General features: G+C 38.6%; 2 protein-coding genes and 1 long non-coding RNA gene across 4 annotated transcripts in view; 1 reads left to right on the forward strand and 2 right to left on the reverse strand.

Annotated features, from left to right (window-relative positions):
* LOC139152545 (TNF receptor-associated factor 2-like) overlaps nucleotides 1–25,060 on the forward strand; it is a 41,583-nt gene that overhangs the window by 6,640 nt on the left and 9,883 nt on the right. The gene's annotated exons all lie outside the window — the stretch shown is intronic.
* On the reverse strand, nucleotides 1,773–13,788 carry LOC139152543 (TNF receptor-associated factor 2-like). The gene is made up of 6 exons (XM_070725757.1): nucleotides 13,612–13,788; nucleotides 11,576–11,651; nucleotides 11,214–11,312; nucleotides 8,314–8,385; nucleotides 3,057–3,143; nucleotides 1,773–2,370 (listed from the first exon to the last, which is right to left on the reverse strand). The coding sequence occupies exons 1-6, from the start codon at nucleotides 13,755–13,757 to the stop codon at nucleotides 1,876–1,878; spliced, it is 975 nt and encodes a 324-aa protein (XP_070581858.1). The 5' UTR covers nucleotides 13,758–13,788; the 3' UTR covers nucleotides 1,773–1,875.
* LOC139152547 (uncharacterized) overlaps nucleotides 13,898–25,060 on the reverse strand; it is a 34,060-nt gene continuing 22,897 nt past the window's right edge. For both annotated transcript variants that reach the window (XR_011556648.1, XR_011556649.1), the window contains 2 exons: nucleotides 19,761–19,890; nucleotides 13,898–14,723 (listed from right to left, as the gene is read on the reverse strand). This is a non-coding gene — a long non-coding RNA (uncharacterized lncRNA). The remainder of the gene's footprint in view (nucleotides 14,724–19,760; nucleotides 19,891–25,060) is intronic.

Here is a 25,060-nt window from a genome sequence, read left to right on the forward strand (position 1 = left end):
ACGTAAAAAGGCAGTGTCATCTTTGACATAAGCGTGCTTTCCATCGTCCAACATTGACAATGGCATAAATAAAGGACATCCACTGGCAATGTTCATGTGATCACCTGTCGGTCGCTTGAAAGATGAGGAGTTTGGATCTGGTCGGAACGCGTCGATCATGTGCTCCCTGTTGTTCTGATCGATCCACATGAAGGTGACTTTCTGCTGGAACGGCCATCTTAAAATGGCGTCATTCTCTCCTTTCATGACGACGAAGAACAGTGACACGTGATTTCCTTTCCCATGCCGTCACCATCAGGTAGATGCGTGCGCACATCTTGTATCCAAATTGACTTGAGAAGAAGTATGGTGAGTATAAGGACAGAGTTCGACCAAAGGGTCCTCAGGCTCCGATGATGATGATGATGTTGTTGTTTTTATTATTGTTGTTGTTGTTGTTGTTGATAGTATTTGCAGAAAAGAACAAAGTATGCGCTGCGAAATTCAATACAGCCTAACTATACATGTGCGTTGCAGCCTAACTAAACTATGCGTTGCAAATTCAATACAGCCTAACTATACATGTGCGTTGCAAATTCAATACAGCCTAACTATACATGTGCGTTGTTGCCTAACTATACATGTGCGTTGCAAATTCAATACAGCCTAACTATACATGTGCGTTGTTGCCTAACTATACATGTGCGTTGCAAATTCAATACAGCCTAACATTACCCAAGGTTGTCACTTCATTGCCACACACTTTTTTCAATCGCCAAAAATGCACCTAGCAAGCATCGAAATCGGTAAAATTCGACGTAGGGTCAAAGCACATTAGTCCTTCTCAATCATACTCAGACATTTTTACTTCTTGCCGATGAAAAGTCGACAAATCGGCAGGTTTTCAATGCATCTAGTCGTCTCTTGATTCCAGATTTAAAAGGCAGCGCGAAAGATCTAGTCACGTGGGCGCATTTCAAATCGAACCAATAGCAGAGCTGGATGGGCCCAGCGTGAAAACCGGCAGTAACGTAAGTTTCTCACGTCTTTGGAAAGAACGTTCTCTTGCTATGGGTGAACTGGAACTGTTAAAGTTACCAGAATTTCATACGCAGACGAACGCAGACAGTGTCACCCATAGTCTTCAAAAGACATAAGAAACTTACGTTACTGCCGGGTTTTCACGCTGGGCCCATCCAGCTCTGCTATTGGTTCGATTTGAAATGCGCCCACGTGACTAGATCTTTCGCGCTGCCTTTTAAATCTGGAATCAAGAGACGACTAGATGCATTGAAAAACCTGCCGATTTGTCGACTTTTCATCGGCAAGAGGTAAAAATGTCTGAGTATGATTGAGAAGGACTAATGTGCTTTGACCCTGCGTCGAATTTTACCGATTTCGATGCTTGCTAGGTGCATTTTTGGCGATTGAAAAAAAAGTGTGTGGCAATGAAGTGACAACCCTTGGGTAATGTTAGGCTGTATTGAATTTGCAACGCACATGTATAGTTAGGCAACAACGCACATGTATAGTTAGGCTGTATTGAATTTGCAACGCACATGTATAGTTAGGCAACAACGCACATGTATAGTTAGGCTGTATTGAATTTGCAACGCATAGTTTAGTTAGGCTGCAACGCACATGTATAGTTAGGCTGTATTGAATTTCGCAGCGCATACTTTGTTCTTTTCTGCAAATACTATCAACAACAACAACAACAATAATAAAAACAACAACATCATCATCATCATCGGAGCCTGAGGACCCTTTGGTTCGACCGGAAACCGCTCGCGCCTCTTTCTCCAAATTCTGAAATCTTCCAAGTCAGGATCCCATCATAGCTTGCCATCTCCAATGACTGAATACGTAAATCCTGCTCTGCTAATGTGACATCCTTCAGGGCGATGATGCGATCTTGGGCTTTTGTCTTTTTCTCGATGGCCCAAGAGTTTCCCTCAGTTTCTTCTCATCACTTTTCACTTTCTGAACCATGTCTGCATTTCGTTCGACTTCCCCGTTGAGGAAAACGATATTTGCTTCGTAAGTTGACACTTTTGTTTCAAGAACACCGTTCTTACTTTCAATCTCTCTGGTCGTTTTGCCGAGCCTATCCATCATCTGTGTCAGGGATTGTATGTCTCCTCCTGTGACCTGTAACCTTGCACGATCAGGAAGGTCTTTCAGGTCATCCTCCATGCGGGCTAAATGTAGTTGTAAGGTGTTTAATTTCCCACCGTGTTCTTCAACCGTGACAGTAAGTTGACGATGTTCTTCTTCGCTTTCCTCCAGGGTTTCTCTGAATTGCTTCAATTTAATCACTTCCTGAAGTAGCAATCGCATATGATCATGGACGGCGAGGGCGCTGTGCTCGGTTTCCTTTCCCATCTCGATCTAGGGGAGGGGAGGGAGATTTCAAGAAAATAATGATGTATTTGAAAAGTGGAAAACTGATGATAAATTTTTGAAGATGTAGAGCGGTGTGTAAGATTGATCAATAAAAAGGGCAATGTTGCAATTCCGCTAATATTTACGACTCTTCTATGCTAATGTCATATTCTTACAAACATCGTACGCTATCTCCTCTTATGAAAGCCTGTAAAGATGAGAAGATATTTCAAGAGTGTCAAGACGTAGTCAAAGAGGAAACAATTTGTAACTTAAATCAAACTTTGTACAACCTTTCAAATGGAAGTCTATTTTGTTAAAGTTTATTGGTCAATCGGTCCTGTGATTTGTTTGATTGCAACTTAAAAATACCATAAATGTCAGCTGTTTCTATTTTAATGTGTCTACAAACTACAGCCGAAGTAAAGAGGTATTATTTTGTCTCAAGGCAGAAACGGGGACATCTGTATTCTGATGTTTTGTCTGGTAAGACACACTCTAAGAAGAAACGAAAACCGTTCAATCCCTACTAAGCTGTGTACCAAAATTTAAACCACACAAATTCTGAATGTACGTCATTTCACAACAAAAAGTATGCGTAAATATTATTTCTTTATACACAATAGTCAAGAAAAGGGATACGCAGTTCTATCTAACCGTAGTATTATGCCTTACTGTGTAGTTTCACTTACCGGAGTCTTACAACCAATGTCGTAAAATTTACATGGCTGCATTTTCTTTGGGCAGTCACCATTCAGCAAATCAGTATGTTCTTGCATCTGGAGGAGCAATGAACATTAATAAAACATGATCATGATCAACTGCTCTCTAAACTGAACTGTATACAGTATTATCATATAGGCCCTACCCATGCCCATATTGCTGCATCCTAGTGACGTTCAACGTAAAATATCAGCGGTGATATTTTCACGGTAAACGTCGAGATATGCACGATGAACGTCATCAGTTTTAGAGTTTTCCCGAACGACATTAGCAGTTTGTTGGTAAACAACGTAAACAACAAAATGGCGGCCGCTCCCCGCCTGCGAAGAGATGTCGCCGACGTAAAAACTTGAAGGGCTTCGAGGAACACGGGTATTTCTGGTTGCAAAATACGGAAATATCACGTTGAGTCTTGAAATGTTTTCCCATGGTATTTTTTGGTCAAGTTCTAGCAAACATTCTACCGTTCGCACAGCGCCGGCACTGTGCACGGTCTCCACCAAAACAGGTAGTGAGCGCGTGGCGTGACAGCGATGTCGCGCGCGCGACGACTGTTGACATGGCAACTCTAAAGGTAAACTAACAAAATGGCGTCCCCTCTCCGGCGAGCTCCGTGCCGTACGACGATCGAAATCAAGATAGATTTAAAGCTGAGCAGTTTTTGATCGGTTACAGTTGTAAAGCATATTTCACCTTAAAATGTCCCTCTGTATGACGATTTTGTATCCCCAATGCCAGAAAATCCGAGAGAGTTTGACCGGTTGACCTCGCTGTTAATTTATGCAGGAATTACAATAACAATGCTTGGTCGAATGACGCAGTGCCTTGAGGGTGGGATCGCCAGTGGTATAGGGGGAGGAGTACCTTCCCGATGGTGATAAGTGGTGCGGATTACCGTCGCCTAGGTGACTGGCGTTGCAAATACCTGGACTGAACCCACGCGTGGACTGAACCATTTGGTTTTTTTTGGGTGTCGATGGTACTTTGACAATAAAAGTAAAGATGCACAGATATCGAGTTTATTGTCTTGTTTATGAGCGGCCAGTATTTCCAACAGCATGAATTACGTGCATTTGCCCTAGAAGAAATAAATAATTTCGAATAAAACATCGCGAATATAACCACATTCCTTAAGCTCGACGTACCCCAAAGAACCATGAAATCGCCCGACTTTCGATTGAAGAGATGAGTTTTGCCAAACCACGGATACAGAAAAAAGTGGCAGATGACTTTATTTTTAGAATCATAGACAGTATAGCGAGATGTAAAAAATGTGAAAGAGGCTCCCCATCTAACTATCCTAAATGTTTTTGTGTCGAGTTTGTGTTTGATTCGTTTCGAAAATGTGTTCCTACATTCTTATCCGATTGTGTGTGTTAATAAAAATGTTTGTTTCGCTTTGGATATTTGTAGAGAAGTTTGGATTAGTGTGTACGGTAATGTTTTGTTTGTGTGGGGAAAGCTTATGGCGAGACGCAGCCGGACCTATGTTGTTACAAAAGTTGATAGAGTCGCCCTTTGACGCTTGCGTTTCGAAACCGGGTGTGGTTTCTCATCAGTCGCGGTGTAGATTCTTTCCTTAGTTTGTGTTTGTGAAAATTTATTTTAATGCATTTTAGTGGTCTTGCTTTTCGATTAGCGAGGCAAGTATATTAATTTTTGGTCACGTTGTGAGTCCGTTTGGTGTTCGGTTTGTTTGTTCTATGTTTCTTTACTTCGGTAAATTTTGTTTTGACTGGTGTGTCTTTTAGATTTTTGCGGAGGTTTGTGAATTTTTAGGCAATAAGTACCACTGGGGGTACGGATTTTATGTTTATTGGATCAAGATACTCACAAGTATCCTGGTTGATGTGCTTGTTCTCGTACATTTTGATTCATAGTTCGTTTACTTTGTTTACTGTTTGTTCTGGCTTGTTGTGTATAATACTGAGTGTTGCGTAATTGCCTTTCGCATTCGAGTACGTAATCGTTTGTGTTGACAATGACGAAAACCCGACCCTTGTCGAGGGTTTTTTTTCCCGAAATTTGTCTTTGTTTAAAGCTGGTTTATCGCGATTCTTTTAGCACGCGACATGTTTTGTTTCCTTGTTTGAAAGGGTATCTCTAGAAGTGCGAGTTTAGCAGCTTCAGATAGCTTTCAAGTTTTTGGTGTTTGTTGTTTGTGGAGCCCAATTTGACTTTTCTTTGAATTTGTGTTGTTGCGATTGTTTGTGTCTCACGATGTAGCGTAGTCACATTTTACGACTTTATTTGTTGAAATCCTGGAGGTGGTTTTATTCTGTTTGGTTTTGTTGGCGTCCGAATTAATTTTAAGGCCTTTGCCTAGTACTATTTTTCGGAGTTTCATAGTTTGAGCGATGATAGGTTGTTGTTGAATTTCATGTTGTTGTCGGCTTTTCTTTGGAAATAGCTGATTTATTTCCACGGCCATTTTTTCTGTCACGTTATTTTTATGTGTACGATTTTTGTTATTTCTTTTAAGTGTTTGTGTGTTCTATGTCATTTTATGGTTTATTTTTGGTAGTTCTCTTTTGGAGTGTTTGGTGGCCCTGAAAAGGGCCGCTTGTATGGGTTTTTGTTAGCGCTTGGCGCGTTTGTTTTGGCGATGAGCCTATAGCTTTTTTATGCTTCTTTTCGCCGATTCGATGTGCTTGGTAAGTAGGTGTTTGCCGCCTTCTTGTCACTGTGTGTGCGTACATGGACAGTCTGCATAGCCCTTGAATGTGGTCTCGATTTTGATCAAACCATGGAGGTACCTCCATGATCAAACTTACAATTTAGGAGTATATATCAAAACTGATAAATGATTTATGTTTTCACATGGGTTCACAAAAAGTTTCGCCCCGGTGTTCATTTTTGGCCCAGGAATTCCATCTACCCACCCTTTACAGAGTAGTAAGCTTATGGGGCAAGTAAATATGGATGCGCCGGTGCGATTCAACGATCAACCTGTATATCGCATCGAAAGTCAACAATTTTACGGCACGGACTATGATTTTATAAGTTTATACACAGTCCCTCGTGGATAGAGAGACTGTGGTTTATATAAAAATTATAAGGCGCGGGGTATTATATATTGACTGATTACTGTAGCTATAGATAGGCTACATTCAGGACGTAATTAGTAGGCAAAACCACGGTCCCTCCACAGAGGGACCGTGGCAAAACAGGTGGTTTTCACCGTGGGCAGAACTCGGTGCAATGATACTGAACATTAATAGTAAGCCTGTCACCTTGAAGGTAATGCTGGTGAAACAAGTAAGCTTACTTCAAACGCACGATGGTACAAACATTCCTACCTCCATGGTACAAACAACACCATAAGTGAAACGTACACATAGAAATACACGCGTTCCTACGTTGCGCCCACCCGGGCCACGTGATTAAAATATGACTGATACTGCTGGATAGTGTTATGGTCGTGTGAAGATAAGAATGGACAGTGAAATTGATCCAAATGTTATCACACTGGTGTAATTGGTTTGTAAAGTTGTTCCAAAACTTGCTGCAGTATCAGTACTTGTAATTAACTTGAGGCAAAGAACAGACGGATGATAGTGTTGTTTCACAGCAGGCTTCAGCTGTAATTGCTGAAGTAAAGCAATAAAACCTGTCGGCCGTAGGAACTGATTAGTGTCTATGTGTGGGATAAATGTTTCCTAAAAGTGTACACACACTTGTATGTCAGTAGTGGCCATGGCCGAGTATATGTTCAAAGTTCAGTTCTCGTACTATTCCCAAACACGGATACAGTGCCCGTCTTCATTTCTGAGGATGACTTACACAGCATGTCTTACGCTGATGACTTGCCATGCCGGTCACCGCTGATATCTGTCGAAATGACTTTCCATCCACGTACATTTCGAGAACTTTCTCACGTACTGCTTCTGGCGTATGTACACCTCTTTTCCGTGGATCATGATTTCTTTTGCACAAAGAACTTCGTACAGTGCGAAGACAACAAGAGTCTAATGACAACTAGACTCTGACTTGGCTGTGACACTCAGGGCGGCGGTAAGGAATGTAATATGATTCTGCATATGTGAAGTGCACCGCAAAGTGTACTCCCATGGTGTGTGTTTATTAGGGGTCCATAAAAGCTCTCTGATTTTCACCGCAATTATAACAAGTCAGTGCAACTTCTAAGGCAAGTTTTGAAACAACTTCACAAACCAATTACACAAGTGTGATAACATTTAGATCAATTTCACTGTCCATTCTATCTTCACACAACAGTAAATGGGTCGGTAAACAGTCAATAATAGTTTAATTGACTACCTGGGTGATGGCAGGTCGTGTCCAACGACGCATATGCAAAGCAGGCCAAAAGACAAAAGCCCCAAAGATATTGACAGCTGGCCAGAGGTCACCATGAATACGTAATGACGCTTCACTACGCAGAAACTGCGTAGTCAAACCCTTCTTAACCGGTCAAACTCTCTTGGCATTTTCCCTCATGCGGTGTCTTTCTTCTTGGGTTTCATTGAGATATGGACGACTTGCAGCGATGTCGCACGTGATGTTGACATTTTCGTCGTATACTTTATGAATGAAGCCTGTTCACATAAACATTCTGATATTTATGCGCAAGGCGTAATAAAGTAAAGCCTCAAAATTAAAGGTTTTTCGTTCTATTAGTAAAAATTCCCTAAAATTATGGGCATGGGTATATGATAAATCGGTTATTACCCAATATCGCCTGTTCCTTGTGTCGTATCAGCATTCGTGTCATTTGTGCTGCGTCAGACACGAGACGAAGTCGCGTGTCTGACGCAGCACAAATGACACGAATGCTGATACGACACAGGAACAGGCGATATTGGGTAATAACCTCTAATTACTACTTAGTGCCATATTGAAGTTGCCGTGTTAAAGATATATGGTCCTGATCGAATTACTCGCTCAATTACTAGCAAATCGTAATTTAAATACACACGATCGCAGACATTCAATACATTGAAGTTTAAACGTACGTTTGCACGGTAATTATCATTAGAAAACTGCTAAATTTACAATATTCCCGGGATCTGCATAGTTGCATCACGATGAACTCCTTTTATAATTAATAAGAAGATGCTAAAATACCATCCTATGACAAAACTTTCAGCTTGTCAGGTTACCCCTGCGTATTCAATCCAACCACCAAAAAACAACAAACAAAATGCAAGGTCTTCGCTGACCCTAGAATCTCTGTGACTGCACTAAAAGATTAAAATGGCCTCTCACCTTTTCACGGACGACTTTACTTCCACAATAGGTGCATTCAATTTCTTCCTGCTTGCAGCGTTCATGGTGAGCCTTAAGGAAACGAAAATGATAGCATGTCAGCTGTTCGTAAACGGACACAGTAGTGGGACTATACCGTAGGTCGAGCATTTTAAAGAGACCAATTTTTTTTGCTAGATCTGACTGGTTGTTTTTAGTTAGCCCTTGAGCTATAGATGCCCTGTTGGTTGTGACTATACATTCTGCCCACTCATCCTGCAAAATGCCTGGTACCCGAGATTTTCGTGTCAATATTCACTTAATATAATTGTGTAAAGGCACGGGGAGACAACAATTCACCACACTGTAATCAACAGAGATGGAAGTCGGGGAACGAAAGGAGCAAATCTACGCGACCTTCGACTGGGGTTTGAAATACCTTAAAATCTGCATCTGCCACGTAGTGAAGTGGGCCGGGAGGAAGAAAGTGAGTCAAGGCAGCAGACTTTTGTTCACCTTTTGCTCCTTAGTAAGTAAGCTTTTGACATATCACGTTTTTAAGTTGTCGGGTGTGAATGAAGGTTAAAAGGCATCACCATAGAGATAGCACCCCAAGAGTATAAGTTTACACTGGTGACTACGTGTTTCACATGCCGGGCTTTGTGACCATGGAGACCTAACCCGACCTGTGGTGACTTCAAGTATCGTGTTCCACACTGTAAACAATATTTCGTAATGCCTTAGTATAAAGAATTCATTACTCCTCGACCTCAAAATCTTTCTATCCGTACCTCGTTGGTAGATTCTTAACCTTCAATTTGCCTTTCCTTATGGTCGGTACTTAGTAAAATGTATAACAATTAAACAATAGCGTCCTACTTTCTGAACTGAATGACTCAAATTCGAATTGCTGAGCTCTTCGGTCATAAAGGCTCATTCCCGCGAACAAAAAGATATAAAAAATCATTTTCAATGACCGGTCGTGGCATATCATGGTGCAACTGGCCTAAATCTAACTGAATGAAAGTCAACATAATTTATTGATTAGGGTATCATATGTGCAGCTACAGTACAGTGCACTATTCCTAACCATGAGGGAATTGGCCGGCACAAACCATGTAGGTAGACTAATCCCCTGAGTGCGGAAAAATTCCACATTGCCGAATCAACGGCTTATGACTCCCCTGAGAGTAAATAAACTACCGATCAAGTAGAACAAAAGATCACAATGTTTATGAATATGACATCACCCGTGATATTTGTAGAGCAATCACCGATTGACTGTCAGTTCACACCTCAAGTAAGGTATCTTTTCATATTGAAATGATTTCGAACCTACAGCGTTTGTGCCGGGGAATCTTGGCATGACAAACTCAGTTCATCATCAACAAAAAGTCATCAATGGTCAGTATGTATGTCATACCAGACTGTAATATCCTTGCATCAATTTTAAATAAAAGTGTATCAGTTCAGGCAATCCTGTGTTATGCATTGGACATAGATAATTGCAAGAAAGCAAAATGAAATCAAAATGCTGGGTATGGCATCGGGCTATGAGCTTGTACTGAGTATAAAACAAATTAATTAGTTCTCAAATGCATGGCTCGGTGATCAAGATACGAAACAATGAAAAGAAAATGGCTGATCGTTTAAGGTCACATCTTGACCAAAATAAAGAGCATATAAATAATGGTGGTTATACAACATCTGCAACCAAACCACTACGAATTAGCGATATTACGTTAATAAAATGGCCAAAGAAAACAAAGATTGCAAGAGAAGAGACGCATCTTGTAACAAAACGGCCGCCTGGCAGCTATATTAGATTATAGAACGAAATAAAATAATGTACAAATTCATTATAAAGGTCTATGTCCTTTATCTGGCCTGGTGGCTTTATTAAACAAGAGCGTAAAAAAGTGACTTTCGTATGTATGACAAAGACCTTTTTCTGACTTCGAAAGAAATTGGTCCATGAATTTTCAAGAAAATTTTATGATCTGACGCATAGGGTCACGACATAACCAAAACCATAGGTCCCCCAGAGTTCATCCGCGCGGATCGATAAAAAGGTTGCGTGAATCACAATTTTTGTTTTTGAACTTTGCGAAAACAAGATACATATTGAACAATAAATTTCATCAGTGCGCAGAACATCAAATAAATGAGAAGGGAATTTTCCCTTGTAGTTCAGAATGCAAGGCGTGAGGGGCCTATTCAGTTTAAATCCTATGACAGGGCAACCTATAGCCAGATTATCTTCACAACGATATTGAATACACTGATGAAAATGACAAATGCCCTTCATTATTCAATAGATTGTACAGAGCACACATGATGCTGACTACTTTAATTAGAGTATATCACATAGAATCAAGTGTGGAGCCAAATGGAACAGCAGTTCCTATAATATTTTGACGAAAATATCTTTTTAAAAACCGTGGCAATGGCAAGGTAGCTGCTTTAGACTTTGGTGGCTCAGAAGACATTCACAGTATAATAACATTTGGCAATTGTAAAGGTCGTTTGACAATATTCGTATGGCTAATTAAATGTTTTAGTATATGCTCATACTAGGAAGCCCCTGCATGTACACACCGAAAGGTGTAGTTGAAGTTGTTTTACATTCGTTTCTACCCCTCCCCCTTCCCCGCGAACTTCACCGTTAGTTCAGTTAACCATAACGATGTTATGGTTAATATTCTTGAAGTGAGAATTGAAGATCAATCGCATGACGGATACTTCGGTCTACTTTACACCAAATGTTAGTGGAATTTGATGTCAACAAAATTAATTCTATTCGTGCTATCAGGAAAGGTGACCTGACGAATGGAACGCATGTGTAGACGAAGAGTTTAAAACCAATTTCACCTGTCAAACCATGCAGTAATATAAGCGATGAGTGCAAAGGGCATAGTCACCTCATATTGCCGAAATACTCCCTGCCACCAGCATCCTACGTTCGTGCATCTTGTCCTTAAGTCTTTCATCTCTCGATAAATTCCTCTGTCAGGAAAAAGCTAAAATGAACAGGGAAAGGTCATTGATTAGAAACTTATGAATTACATGATAATGGCATATTTAATAATTGACTGTCAGACCATTTGGTATATTTGATGAGAATGGCATTCAAGCTTTGCAATGTCTTTATGATACAGGTGTATGCTTTGTAAGTATTGTTCGTAATGGGAATATTTTGTGTGAAATTGGTCACGATGTGATGATTGGACCTTTTGAAAGAAATCGCTCAGTATTGCGTTAATTATAGAAAGTGTTACCGTACTGTATCGATGTTGAATATGCTGCCTTCAGAAGAGTCTTCTCTAAAACATGCAGGGCACTGATATTGATCGTTTATCCTTTCAACAGAGAGAGAGAGAGAGAGAGAGAGAGAGAGAGAGAGAGAGAGAGTTAGTTAGTTGGTTAGTTGGTCATCATATTATCAACTATACCAACATATTTAAAATTCAAACACGATCATCAACCAAATGGGTTGTACTAGCGAAACGGGTACATATTCTATCACCCTGAGAAACAAATATGTCATAGCCTAAGCGTTTTATGCCGGCTTCGAAAGAAGCTCAGAAGGGTATTTGCTCAAAATCACGTTTTTTTTGCAAAGATTCATTCAATTTTCATCATTTTCTTAGAATTAGAATTAGAATGTAAATGTATGACAAGCAGTCTTAAGTTGGAAGAGAAAGCAGTCCTAATTTATGCAAATGAATGCAAATCACCCGATTTTCTGCCTTCTTTTTTCTCCAATTTCATAATTTCATAACAGGTCCACTCTCGCTGGATCAGTGGGAAATTTTCACGTGTTTTTGAAAAACTATACAAAAACCGGCAATTTAGTAATAAAGTTCTTACATTTTGAAAAAGAATCATTTCATTATTTCTTATCATAATTTTAATCACTTTTTGAATGTCAGTCTTTCAACCCCTGTCATTTAAGAATGAGAATATAAAATGCCAAACACAATTGTCTTTCTTTTCTACTCAAACTTTAGTTGCAACTGAGATATTTAAGTTCGTGAGGTTGTGTCAGATTGGCTCAAAGTAATTATCATAAATACCAACATGACGTTTTCTACCTCCCAATATATGTTCTCTTCAACCTTAGAGAAGACTATTGCCTACCATACTAAACTTTAGATTCTCTACTTTTGAAAATATATGGTACGAGGGGATTTTCAATTCTTTTATAAGAAATATTGCTTTGAAAAAAATGAGTAGGATATGGTTAAGGTAGAAGGCGCCTGGGGACAGATAGTCGGACCCTCAAATTTCTACAATTCTGTTCTGATCTACCACTTGGGGGCTTATTTTAAACCTCTTGGAGAAAGAAAAAACTTTCATCAGCTTAGATTTTCAAAACTCAAAAGTTGTATTTTTCCCCAAATAGAGTTAACACAGGGATAGCGGCCATTTTGAATTTCAAATATCGCAAGATTTTGGGTATTTTTTTTCGCTAGTTCCAAACTTTGCATGATGACTTCCCAATTTGTATGATGATATGGTTAAGAGAATGGTTTAAAGTTTCATTCAGGAAAGTTTTAGCAAATGTTTCAGTCTTTCACTTTGACGTGCATACTACCTTAAGTGAAACACGACCTTAATGCAAGTTTGTTCTATGCCTTTGGACGAGTAAACGGTAACAGAATGATTCTGCACATGCTACATGCGATTTAAATAGTAACCAATGCTGGCAGCCACAATTTGTTACCTGCACGAGGGATGGTGCTCGTAGCAGATAATAAATCGTCATCTTGCCCTTTCTATCACGTGTTATTAATTTTATTTCACAAAAACAAAACTCTTGTCTCCTAACTTTTTCGCAGCAGTAGTGCTCTGACAAAGCGCAGAAAGTAGTCACAGGCAGAGTCGCCGGCATGAACGGTCCCATTTTCCGATCGCAATGGCGAAAATTTTTCAAACAATTTCTAAGAACGGGCACAGCATTTTTCGTGCCCGTCGTATGTGCTCATACCATAACTCTACTGTATTGTCGTCTAATATTAAACTGGAATTACGTGTCGTACGTTCTTACCAGGCTGTTATGAGTCTCCTAAACCACGTTTGTTACTTTTTTCAACATGCCACGTGACTAAGTTGAAGCCAATCACGTTAATAGAATGATGCTCAAGGTGTAATAATGTCATACGACATATTGTACAAAACTTACCTTATTTTCAACAATCGCATGGTGATTGTTCGGATTGGAAACGCAAGACAGAAAAGTTCAGACCATCCTTTGTGTTTAGTTCTTAACAAAACACTTGGAAGATGAAGTAATTACAAGGAGAAATGAACACCAACCTGGAAAGTCTATGTACACAGCTAAGACAAAACCGATGGCCGCAAAAGCTTTGTTGTGGATCTTTCATGACCATCGAGCAGGAGGTGCAAAGGAATTTCTCAGCTCTGTCCTCTTCATCTAAGACTGCAGTACTGTACCCAGGCATAATGCGCAACGGAATCCAAGTGCGAATCAGACCTTAAACTAGAGGAATGATAGCATATTATATCTCTCATACTGAGATAAATATAGTATTACGGCTAATATGGCTAGTCCCGTGTAATGATGACGGTATATTGACCCTATCGTAAACGGTTTCAAGACGGTGATTATGATAATCATTTAATTCTCGATAGGACTCGAACTCACAGCCTACGGCACCTATAATCACGATCCTGGTGGTCGCTATACTAAGATGGTTGGGAACCCGCGCTTATTCTACAAATAATCATTGGAACATAGTTTTAAAAAATAATCCTGAAATTGAATTCTAAGTTTCAAATCGTTTAGAAACTGATAAAATTGAAGAAGCCTTTAGTAAACAATGTTTGAGTGCGCAAATCAAGGGGAATTGTGGCTCACGTACTGTGTGCTGGGTCAATGAACTAACGTTGACTGCGCGCATGCGTATCACAATGGTATGTGACGAAGCTGTGACCGCTTGCCGACGTCATATCTGACCACGGTACCTCCATGCTCTGACTCAGCGATGTATGTGCCCAGCTGTGTTTTTGTCGACCCCGCGTTGTAATACATTTTTGTCTGATTTTCACTGCAAATATCACATTAAATGCATTGATACACGCTAACTAAGCTGATACAAGCAGATCCAACGATGACACAGAAGTTCGTATCTTTCTTTTGAAAAGGTTGTATAAACCGTGACGAAGCCCATTCTGAGTCACATAATTATATTATAGAGGGAGTATCGTCGATACGAATGAAATGTAACCTTATCTTTACCCTAACTACTTGAAGTTGAAATATACAGGAGTTCAAGGCTCTAATTATTTCGTCTCCTTCATTGCTTACCTTGTTTCCGAGTCGAGCTTGCGAGGTTACACGTAGTCGATAGAAATTTCAAGAGAAGCTGATTGTCACGGTGACTTGATATCACTGCGTACAGTTTCGTCTGTATGATGAAATATGAAACTATGTTTGCTTTTATTGGAAATGAATCATCAAATGAGGCATTATATAGATAAAATTTCGTAGAAGCCAGGACATCGGTGATTTACATACATTCACATAAATTAACACTTCTTTATCACGCAGCTTATGACTGCTTGGCAAGCTCAAAGGTTAACTCAACAAATACTTTAATCTTGGGTTTATAAATTAATTTAAATTTAATTAATATTTGCAAAAGGATTATTGAATAAATTACGCTGTGTTGGTTGCAGTCCCCCTGAAAGGATGGCGTCATTTTACGTGGGAACGGTTACGAGCTTGCTATTTCCAATACCAGCTCATGGACATGGAATTTAAGATAAAATATGATGAACAAGCAGTATTTAATCTTGTCAATGAAATACGAAATAAATGTCTTATAAAACTGTTTACACAAAATTTACCACATAACTAACAATATTGTCACACGACCTTCAAGACCAATAATATCATACCAAATTTGTCAGTCATGTACTGTATTTCCGTTGAAATAATTAAAAACTAATGTTTCGACTTCGACGCCAGAGAGAATGTCAGTATACAGTATCGACCACTTCATATCTGTAAGTCAATAAAACACTTGAAAATTTCACATCTGTTCACCTGTAGGACGATCCATACAAACGTATTACGACATCCCGCCGGAAAGCTCATTAACTCATTTCAAATGGTTACTTTATTATACTTTATCAATATCGTCAAATTACCAAGTCTCCTACCTTTAATTTATATTTTGATGTCAAATTGCATTTCAATCGCAACTTTCATTTCTGTTTTATGATTAAATGCACTGTACTGTCGATTTTGTTCAAATTTTCCTGTTGATTTTTTAAATACACTATATTTTGATAAAGATTTCAAAAAAGTTTTGTCCCGTCGATTTTTATTTTCTATATCACACTTACTTTTTTAAAATGAACAAAAAATGTAGGTTATGTTAGTTTTTGGTTTCTTTTTGTTTTTCCACCGATTTTTATTTTATTTTCGCTTTCACCATGACAATTAAATTCACTGTAATTTCGATTTTCATTTTGAGTTTCTTTCATTTCAAAATTAAATAAAATTGTAAAAATTGCCATTAAAGCAGTCTACATAGTGTCTTTATTGAGACATCTATTACGTTGTGTTAATCATGGACATTGTAAAATTGTGCAATTTCGATTGATTTGGTCATCTTTTATGAATTTGAAGAGGTAAGTTTAGCCGAGTCCTACGTGTCAAAACTTGAAATTGTATAATGAATGACGCAACAGCGAAATTCAGATTGATCACCTGAAGTTAATTTCAGAGATAACTTTAAGAAGGGGCTTCTGGTACAAAAGTATTATAATTTGTATTGGCCAATAGAAATCCCGTACTGTAGCAATTATTATATTTGTTTATTTATTCAAACAATAAAAAAGAGTCCAAGGAGGATTGGTTGTGTAAAACATGTGCAAATCGCCTATACAAAGTCAATCCCCCACCACATACTAAACATCAAAAAGAGGAGAAGCTGACGTATACGTACAAAATTTACATTAAAAAAAAACTGGAAAAATGAAATGAAAATGTTATGGTATTATGTATTTTCAGGATTAAATGAACTATAAAAATTATCCTAAGACAATTTCTATAGCCTGATTAATAGCACTGTTGAAAATTGCTTGTAGTATTTTAAAGTACAGACTCTTGTATAAATGTAAACTGTTGTAATCCATGCTAAGATATATTGCACTGTGCACATCTGTGGTCACTTTTAATTTCGCCCGAAACATTTCATGTGACATTTCACAAAATTAAATATTCGCTGTCAACTGAGATAGTGAAAATCATGACATTATGGTACCACTTTGAGAAATTATAACAAATACCACACGACTTTCACTGAAAAGAAAGAAAACAGTACGTGGTCTGATATTCCGAGTATTTAGTTTGGTTCGCCTGATGGAGAGGAATAATTACTTATATCAAGCTATTAAAGTTATGAAATGTTACCGTAGAATTGTATATATTTTGTCATTCTGGTGGAAAAGCATCTAGTACCTGGCAGAAATCCCACGATGCTAGGATAATGCTCGTTAATATGAATGCAATGCGGATACTACCAAGCAACAAGTGAATCGTTCGCTTCTGAAAAAGCGCCCAAGCATACGACAAGAAATGAAGATGTGGTATGACCGCCCGAATTTCGAACGATGGGCTGTTTATTTGCGGGTTTACGTCATTAAGAGGCAGCAGGTCATGCTACCAAGCCATTGGCAAACAAAACCGTAAACATTGTGGCAACGTATTTACGTAACATAGGAATCACCTCCCTCCATAGGATCTTTACTGCGGAGCGAGGCTAAACCGAATTGAGCATTTTAAACAGAATAAGCACTTTGCTTATTGCATTAAATTTATAGACGGACATGAGAAAATTATAATCGATAAGTATTGCACAGTCATCACTGAAATTTAAAATCTTCAGAGTGCTGGAACTGAAACGAACAGATCGATCAAAGTTCGTCATAAATTTTATATTGTTACAAGGCAAGAATTATGTAGTCACTATATTCATATTTATTTACTCTTATGTATCGAATGATTACGGACTCTTATTAGTTATTGTTATAGGTCAATCACCTTGCACTCAAACGTACTTCAATATGAGCAGAGTTCAAGGAGTATCAGTGATTCAGCAAAACTTTTATAACAAATGTGGCCTCTCCGCTAGGCGACTGAGCCGTATGTTTGGGTTCGAACCCGATTGAAAACTAGCGGTATTTTATCTTGCTGGAGATATCTTGCTTTAAATAGCAAGTATATCTTGAGGAACAATCAAGGACTGTTACAAAACCGGCTTTAATTAAGTGCGAACCAATCACTCTATGTACATTGAGACCTTAACATTTGTATGGAAATATATTTCAATTTGTGCACAATGGACGACCATTTTAGTAAATCAGCACGATTAGATTGTAATTTCCCTCTTTTAAGGGAGAATTTTATGAGAAAGAGCAGAACACGATCCTGCTGGGCACGTTACTGTATGGTGAAATCAAGCCAATAAACCCTCCTCATACCAGTCTAACTCCTTATGATCCTCTACTTTGTTGATCGTCAAGTACCTCATCGCACAAGTTCCCCAAGTAGACGATGCGTTAGTATCAATATACTAGGATATTCATATTAAAATTCTTTCTATGATAGTAGTAAACTTCCAACGAGAGAAGTTAAACTTCTCGAAATAAAAAACTAACAATTTTTTGCTATAGTTCTTAGAAGCATAACATGTGAATGCAATGTTTGTCTGAGAAAATTCATACCGTTTTTCAACCTAGAAATATTTCGATGGTGTTTTGCTAGTCAATGTTTTCAGGATACAATATCATCACAATTTATGCGTAAATTACATAATTTAACAAAAAATATAAGTTAGGGCGGGGGTCACCGCAGAAAATATACGGGACTGCATTATTTCAAGGGATATTGTCAAATTGACTGAAATTTGGTCAATTTCTTTCATATTGTTATATACTTTGTTATATCTTAACGGAAAGAAAATGATTAATGCTGATAGACCTAGTCACGTGACTTAAAATTGCCATTTTCTTGCCAAAATTTATAGATTTAGAAAAAGATAAATTTTCAACTTGTAGACTCAAAGTTTTTGTGCATATTCTGAAAGAGCAATTCTAATTCAACATATAACAGACACCATAACCTGGATGAAATACGTTGAAACATCTAATAAATATTTAAAAATGTCCGTGAAATGTAAATATTGCTTGATTTTTTTAGGATTTTGAAGACAAATACTGTCAAAAGTTAATACTTTCTAATTGGTCAGTGGCTGTTACGTGAGCTTTCATGGTTCGTTATATCTACTAATACTTTAATTTGAATAAAGGTTTGTCTGTGAAGTTGAAATATCTCATTATATCCCACTTGTGATTTTGGTGTGATCATTTGTGATCCAAATCTAATGATTTGCAAAAATTTCGCTTATATACACTTAGCAATATATTGTTGCCAACTTTAAAGTAATTTGGATCAGAACTTTCTAAAACTTGATCCTTAACTATTCTAAAATGTTCAAAGTCTCTCAGACCCATACCTTAACATACATGCGCAGGTATTTGTTTTGTAGTGATTATTTCAGAAGGTAAGACAGCTGGTTTGATACGACCCTGATCATCGTGTTAATAAGTGACAAATATATTTGTATAAGGAATTCTAATGAAGAGTTTATTACACAAAAAATGTGTATACGGCTGGCCTAATATATGACTTTAGCCTTTGAGCATGAATACTCGTGGCCATGCCACGTCGTCAAGTAATACGATTAATTCAATTTTATAATAAACAAAACGTTCACTAAAAAGAAATTACTGAACAATGTGTATACGAAAAGCACATACTGGCATACACTGGCAGATTTTAACAAAGTAAATGCCGATATAGATGATATATGCGATAATGTCGAAGGTTAACATAGGTACGTGTGTGTAATGCTGCCAGATAATCTTCAAAATGCTTGTTGCAGTTCCCGAACGTCTCCTAATCTAAAATCCATGGACATACAATTGGAAATTACTCCTTGGAAAAGATAAGCTTGTATTTTCACTTTAGTGAAATCACAACACCACTGAACAATATCAAACGAATCAAAAGGAAGATAGTTTGCCCTCTCTAGCATTTAGAGTCGATGTAGTTCGAATGCCAGGCAACGAATCAAAACATTTTAATTTACACGATTGGAACTAATTTCAAATTGGGATAATTGGATGGTGAATTAAGGTCCGTTTAATCTGCAAATGGAAGCTCTTTTTTTTTCTTTTTGAGTTATACACTTGTTTTTACGGGTAATTTGTAATATTGCAACATTCAACTATAGGGCACCTAACACTCAATTTGAAAAATATGAATATCCAGTTGTCACAAATTAGTTCCAATCGTATACATAAACATTGACTTTCAACAACTCTTTATCAAATTTTAAAATTGCAAATCAAAATTTAGTGTGTTTAAATACCATATTTTCGTTGTAAACATCTTCTTCTGAACAGCTGTGCATCTTCACCTATTAAGCTTGTGGTCAAGAGATGATTAACGCTCAGGCAGTCACAGTTCACTTCTCAAAATGTTCTAGTGGTATTTACTATCTGTAGAAAACAAGAGTAAATTATCAAAAAAGGGAAAACATTGCAGGCTTTTTCAGTGATCGTTTGAGAGTTAACGAAGACAAACAAGTTCGCCCTTTGAATTTTTGTTGCATGTGAATTCCACCACAAATAAGTAACACAGAAACATAAATACAACTGAAAAACTGATTTGCAAACGGGGTACATGTCATACTGAGCGCACATGCCACTTGCATAAATTGAATATGACGATGTTTATCGGTGTCGAGCATTTGTTTCAACCATTTAGCGAAGCAAAAGAGCTCATATGCAATTGACAAAATTGATACTACTCGTGGCTTCATAAACAATGCGGAAAGTAAATATCATATACTTATAATCTTATTGTTTATGATAAATCACTATACGGATTGCGTAGGTGCATCCTAGAGCACGGCAGCACTAGTTTAATCCGTGGCAGAATTCGGCCAACCAATAAACCAATTGCATTTTCAAAAAGAAAATCGAAATGGAGCTAATTTTCAATTTTCAAATGGTTTTATCATCTTGATTATTAACTTTTAGGCCTATTTCTAAATTTAAAATCTTTGGGCTGAGATTGAAATATAGGAAACAGGTGTATACTGCTGTGAGGATGGCACTTTACGGCCATTCAAATTTCCCTCTGACGAACTCTATTTCACACAATTTGTATTTCCGTTTTTTTCAATTTCCAATATACCAAATGTCCGATTTTCCCATTTCATTTGGGGCGTGGCAGCTGATAGTATCTATCTTTGGCCTAGGAATGAATCAAATTGTGACAGTTGTTTGCGCGGGCAAGTCGTTCAACGGATAGAGTAACGAACATACAAAGAACAATAGTGTTGCGGCCGCCGGAAAGGAAAGTCCGATATAATCAGTTTGACCTGACCTGCTGAAGTTTTGCGCGCTTCCCGTCAATGTCGCAATCTGGAACATTGTGTATAAGCTGTGACAGTCATCAGCCCAATCAGAGCGCGGCATCAACATTCATTTTATCTGATCAATTTATTCAGCTGTCAATCTTTGTACGCAATGATGTTCTCCTCATAATGATCTAAGTAACCAATCATAGTTTTAATTCGTATGCCGGCTCACTTTATAAATTGCACCTGTTCCAACCCGATCAAAATCTTGACCTTAAAGGCGTTTGATATCATGTTTGAGACATCATCGTCTAACAGTTCGTTCAGAGATACCACTTGCCCTGGGCAAAACATTTTGGAGATGAACACCTATTTCGCGGTGACTTCTTCCTTTTTCACCCATTTCTTGAATTTCTTGCGGCTGAAGTGCACGCGCACTCTACCATCCAAAGAACAGTTTTTTTCTTGTCTTCCAGTATGTGATACGATGTTAGGGACTGGCCAGTTTGTTCAGCCTCGCGCGCTCTGTACGTACGTGTGTAGTACACACACTCCAGAGCTTGCAGAAGCCGTCTGAGATAGCGTTCTACATTTGCACTATAAATCGGAAGAAAAAATGTTGATATTGCACTAAAACGGTCACTACTCTGACAATTTGTAGCTGTGGAAAAAGCAGTTATTGTTGGCGTGGTAGCGTGCGCCGCTATGCGGGTCATCAAAAGGCGGGGTTGACCTTTTGATGACCTGCATAGCCACGCACCCTATCCCGCCAACAGATAGCTGCACAGCTAGACAATTTGATGTCCCAGTGAAGAATGTAAGATGTATAATAATAAGATTATCACGAAAATACCGCAAAGGATGCACTATGACATCGGCGCCGTGCATCACCCTCCGCTTCGCGTCGAGCGATACGCTACGCCAATGTCCTCGTGCATCCTTTGCGGTATTTTCGTAATAACCTCATATTAGTAAAGTTACGCGCCCAAAGGGCGCGCCGAAAAATGAAACTGAATGATGAAATTCATGGCTAGTACGATGCATTTTAGGCAAGTATGAGCCCGTGTCGAAATTTAAAAACACACTGACCCCCTAATTGGGCATTACAAAATAGGTGACCCCATCACCAAAGTGAAAAACAGGGTGACCCCCATGAATCCACCGGCCTCCAAGGCCGAAGAAACTGACCAGTCCCTCATTCCCGCTAATTTTAAAAGTATCTTGTTCTAATTATCGTAAGCCCCGCCCCAGTACATTTGGTCACACTGAGATAAATGTTACACCTTAATTCCAATTCGATACAATTATTTCCGCCATAGTATGAAAAGATACTGGGCCACGCCCCAAATGAAATGGGAAAATCGGACATTTGGTATATTGAAAATTGAAAAAACGGAATACGAATTGTGGGAAATGGAGTTTGTTAGAGGGAAATTTGAATGGCCGTAAAGTGCCATCCTCACAGCAGTATACACCTGTTTCCTATATTTCAATCTCAGCCCAAAGATTTTAAATTTAGAAATAGGCCTAAAAGTTAATAATCAAGATGATAAAACCATTTGAAAATTGAAAATTAGCTCCACTTCGATTTTCTTTTTTGAAAATGCAAATTGGTTTATTGGTTGGCCAAATTGTGCCACGGATTTAGTTTACAAAAAATCATTGTTATGATTAAGTACACCAGTTAATATTTCTTGGAGTAAATGTCAACACGTCCGTTTACCTTAATTTGAATAGATCGCCTGTGACTTCCGAAAGCATAAGCAGTGTCATAGAAATTGAGGCTGACTCTTTTGTATCTGTTTTATCTTTGTTTATGTCGATGTGCACATGGTCCACCTCTTTTGGGTTCGCAAGGCTAACAGAAGTCATGTAGTTTGTATCCGATGGTGGCACTCACAGAAAAGGCTAGATATCCGTCTTGTTCCACAAAATTTCAAAACATTCCTTATCGGAGGTTTTTGACAAAAATACACCCTAATATACGAAAACTCCCCCTTTCCCGTGGTTTTGGGTAATAGGTTCCCTTTTCCCAAGGACACTTGATATGAAACATTGCTGCTAGAATTTGACTGGCTTTTGCTGGGGTGACAATATTGCATCACAAATGCGAGGTGTTTGTTGTGTATACAGTTGGTTGGAGAAAACCCAAATGAAGGCGTTTTAAATGGAGGTCTTAATTCTTGACAAAAGCCATGTGTCAATTACACAGGTCGAAGTCTCCCAGTCACACGTGGCATGTGTATCATGTTTATTGGTAGACTTACAGAGTAACACAGACAGAGTCGCAACGCTTGCATGCCTTTTGTTCCATGGTCGTCTCGGTAGACTATTGGCTTTTCATATTAAAATGAGCTCCAAAGGTGTTAAACTTTTTAGAGGCTTTGATTGTGGTTGATAATTACACGAGATTATGCGAAAAATACGACGAGATGGCATCGTACTGCCAGTCGCGTAGCAACCATAGTTACTTTGTGAGCTCTCAGGGCAGAAATACTGCTTCACGCTAATCAAAACATAAACACGCCAGCAGTTTCATAAACATGTCCTTCCTTGACGCACGTGTAAAAGAGGGTGTGACTGACCGTAAACCATTGAGTAAAACCAGACAGTAGCGATAAAAGACTTTCAAATTTGGTTCAAACACACTCATTACATATTCATAAAAATATGAGAGGAATTTTTAAAACGGTAAAATCATTTTCCTGAAGCTCAAAACCCTCCCGTTTTCGCCAGCACGTCAATTCTGCTCAGCACCACACGACAACAACAACACAAACTTTGCCGAACAAACTTTCGCTTAACAATTGGCGAAAATCCGAAAATTACCGAAGGATTCATGGTCGGCACTCTTCGGAAAAGAGAGGCGAGAGTAACCTGAGGCCAGGCGAACATGGATGGGTTACGTAACCGCTTCACGCCTTAAACAATACCCGTTGCCACTCTATTTATGTTTCTCTATGGTAGACTGTACTTAAAGAGGGCAGTCAGAGATAAATCAAATTGTAATATCACACTTCCCAAGGCATCACACGGTATCACTTCATGTTAGGTAACATTTAATTAACACGAATTATATGAACAACGGATTAATGTATGCACGGTCCCTCCTTTTGTAGAGGGACCGTGAGTATGTCAAAATACAGAGTACGACTGCATCGAAGCTGCATCTATATTCATCGACTCCCTCGCTGAAATTGTCCCCTGTGTTGAGATATAAAAATATTCGAGAAACCTTAATAGCGAAGTGTAAATGTACTCAATAATCAAAGACTGGAACGAATACAAAACATTCCTGAACAATATGTCTTACTTGAATGTCGAACAATATGAACATTAGCAATTGAAAAAAGGGCATGGGCTAGCATGATTTTTTGCGTCAGCGTTGTTTTAGATTAAGATTGTACTTTACCATTAATGTGATATAATCTAGTTGAGTTGGTAGAGGAATAGATGCTCTACCTACTGTCGTAAAATTAAAATAATGGCTAGATAAAAGGCATTTAACGTAGGTACATTAAAATGAACTCTCGGATGCCTCGGTATTGCGTCGTTTGTTGATTTTGCATTCAACGCCTGTTCCCGCGGTTGTTGTGCTTTACAGCACCTTTTTATGGTCGCCTAGGAAGACTGAAAATTAGTTTGTAAACGTGCCAACATTGGTTTTTCCATTGCATCGTGGTTGTAATGTTGACCAATCGCAAATCCCATTCGCCTTTTTGACATCATTATATTCTGTTACCCTATTGATCAAATGTAGCATAGACAAACCGTTATAAGCGCCATGTAGTCAAACAGCTCTGGCTCTGTTCAGTCGGTGTGACACGAAAGCCTTCGCGAGTTCCAAATCAGCGTCGCCTTGACCTTGTTTTACCGCAGGTAAGACTTAACTTCGTTATTAAATAGTTTTACTTTACGTAATATAACTCGCCGAGTCAAATTTGAATCACATTTGAAGCTTCTTTTTATGTGAGAGTTACAACTGAAAGGTTCCTGCCGAACTATATGTAACTTTTTGTTACCATCCTACTGAAAACTACACAAACTTGCACAAACGCAGTGTTCAATACCGTGAAATTAGCAAAAAGTTACGTTTTTTAATTTTGCATCGGATGATTTGTGGCGGGTTATCAGGGTTAAGTTACTAGATAAACATGGTCGTGACCGAGCAAGCGTGTCTCGAAATATACTTAGAGCTCGATGATCACCATCCGTCCCGTACGGCCTGGCTCGGTATTTGAGGAAGATCCCCCGCCCGAGTGAACATCGTTTCGCTTGCGAAGGAGTACTTCCACGAAGAATGT

Source organism: Ptychodera flava, chromosome 16, assembly GCF_041260155.1.
Source record: "Ptychodera flava strain L36383 chromosome 16, AS_Pfla_20210202, whole genome shotgun sequence".
Taxonomy (NCBI): domain Eukaryota; kingdom Metazoa; phylum Hemichordata; class Enteropneusta; family Ptychoderidae; genus Ptychodera; species Ptychodera flava.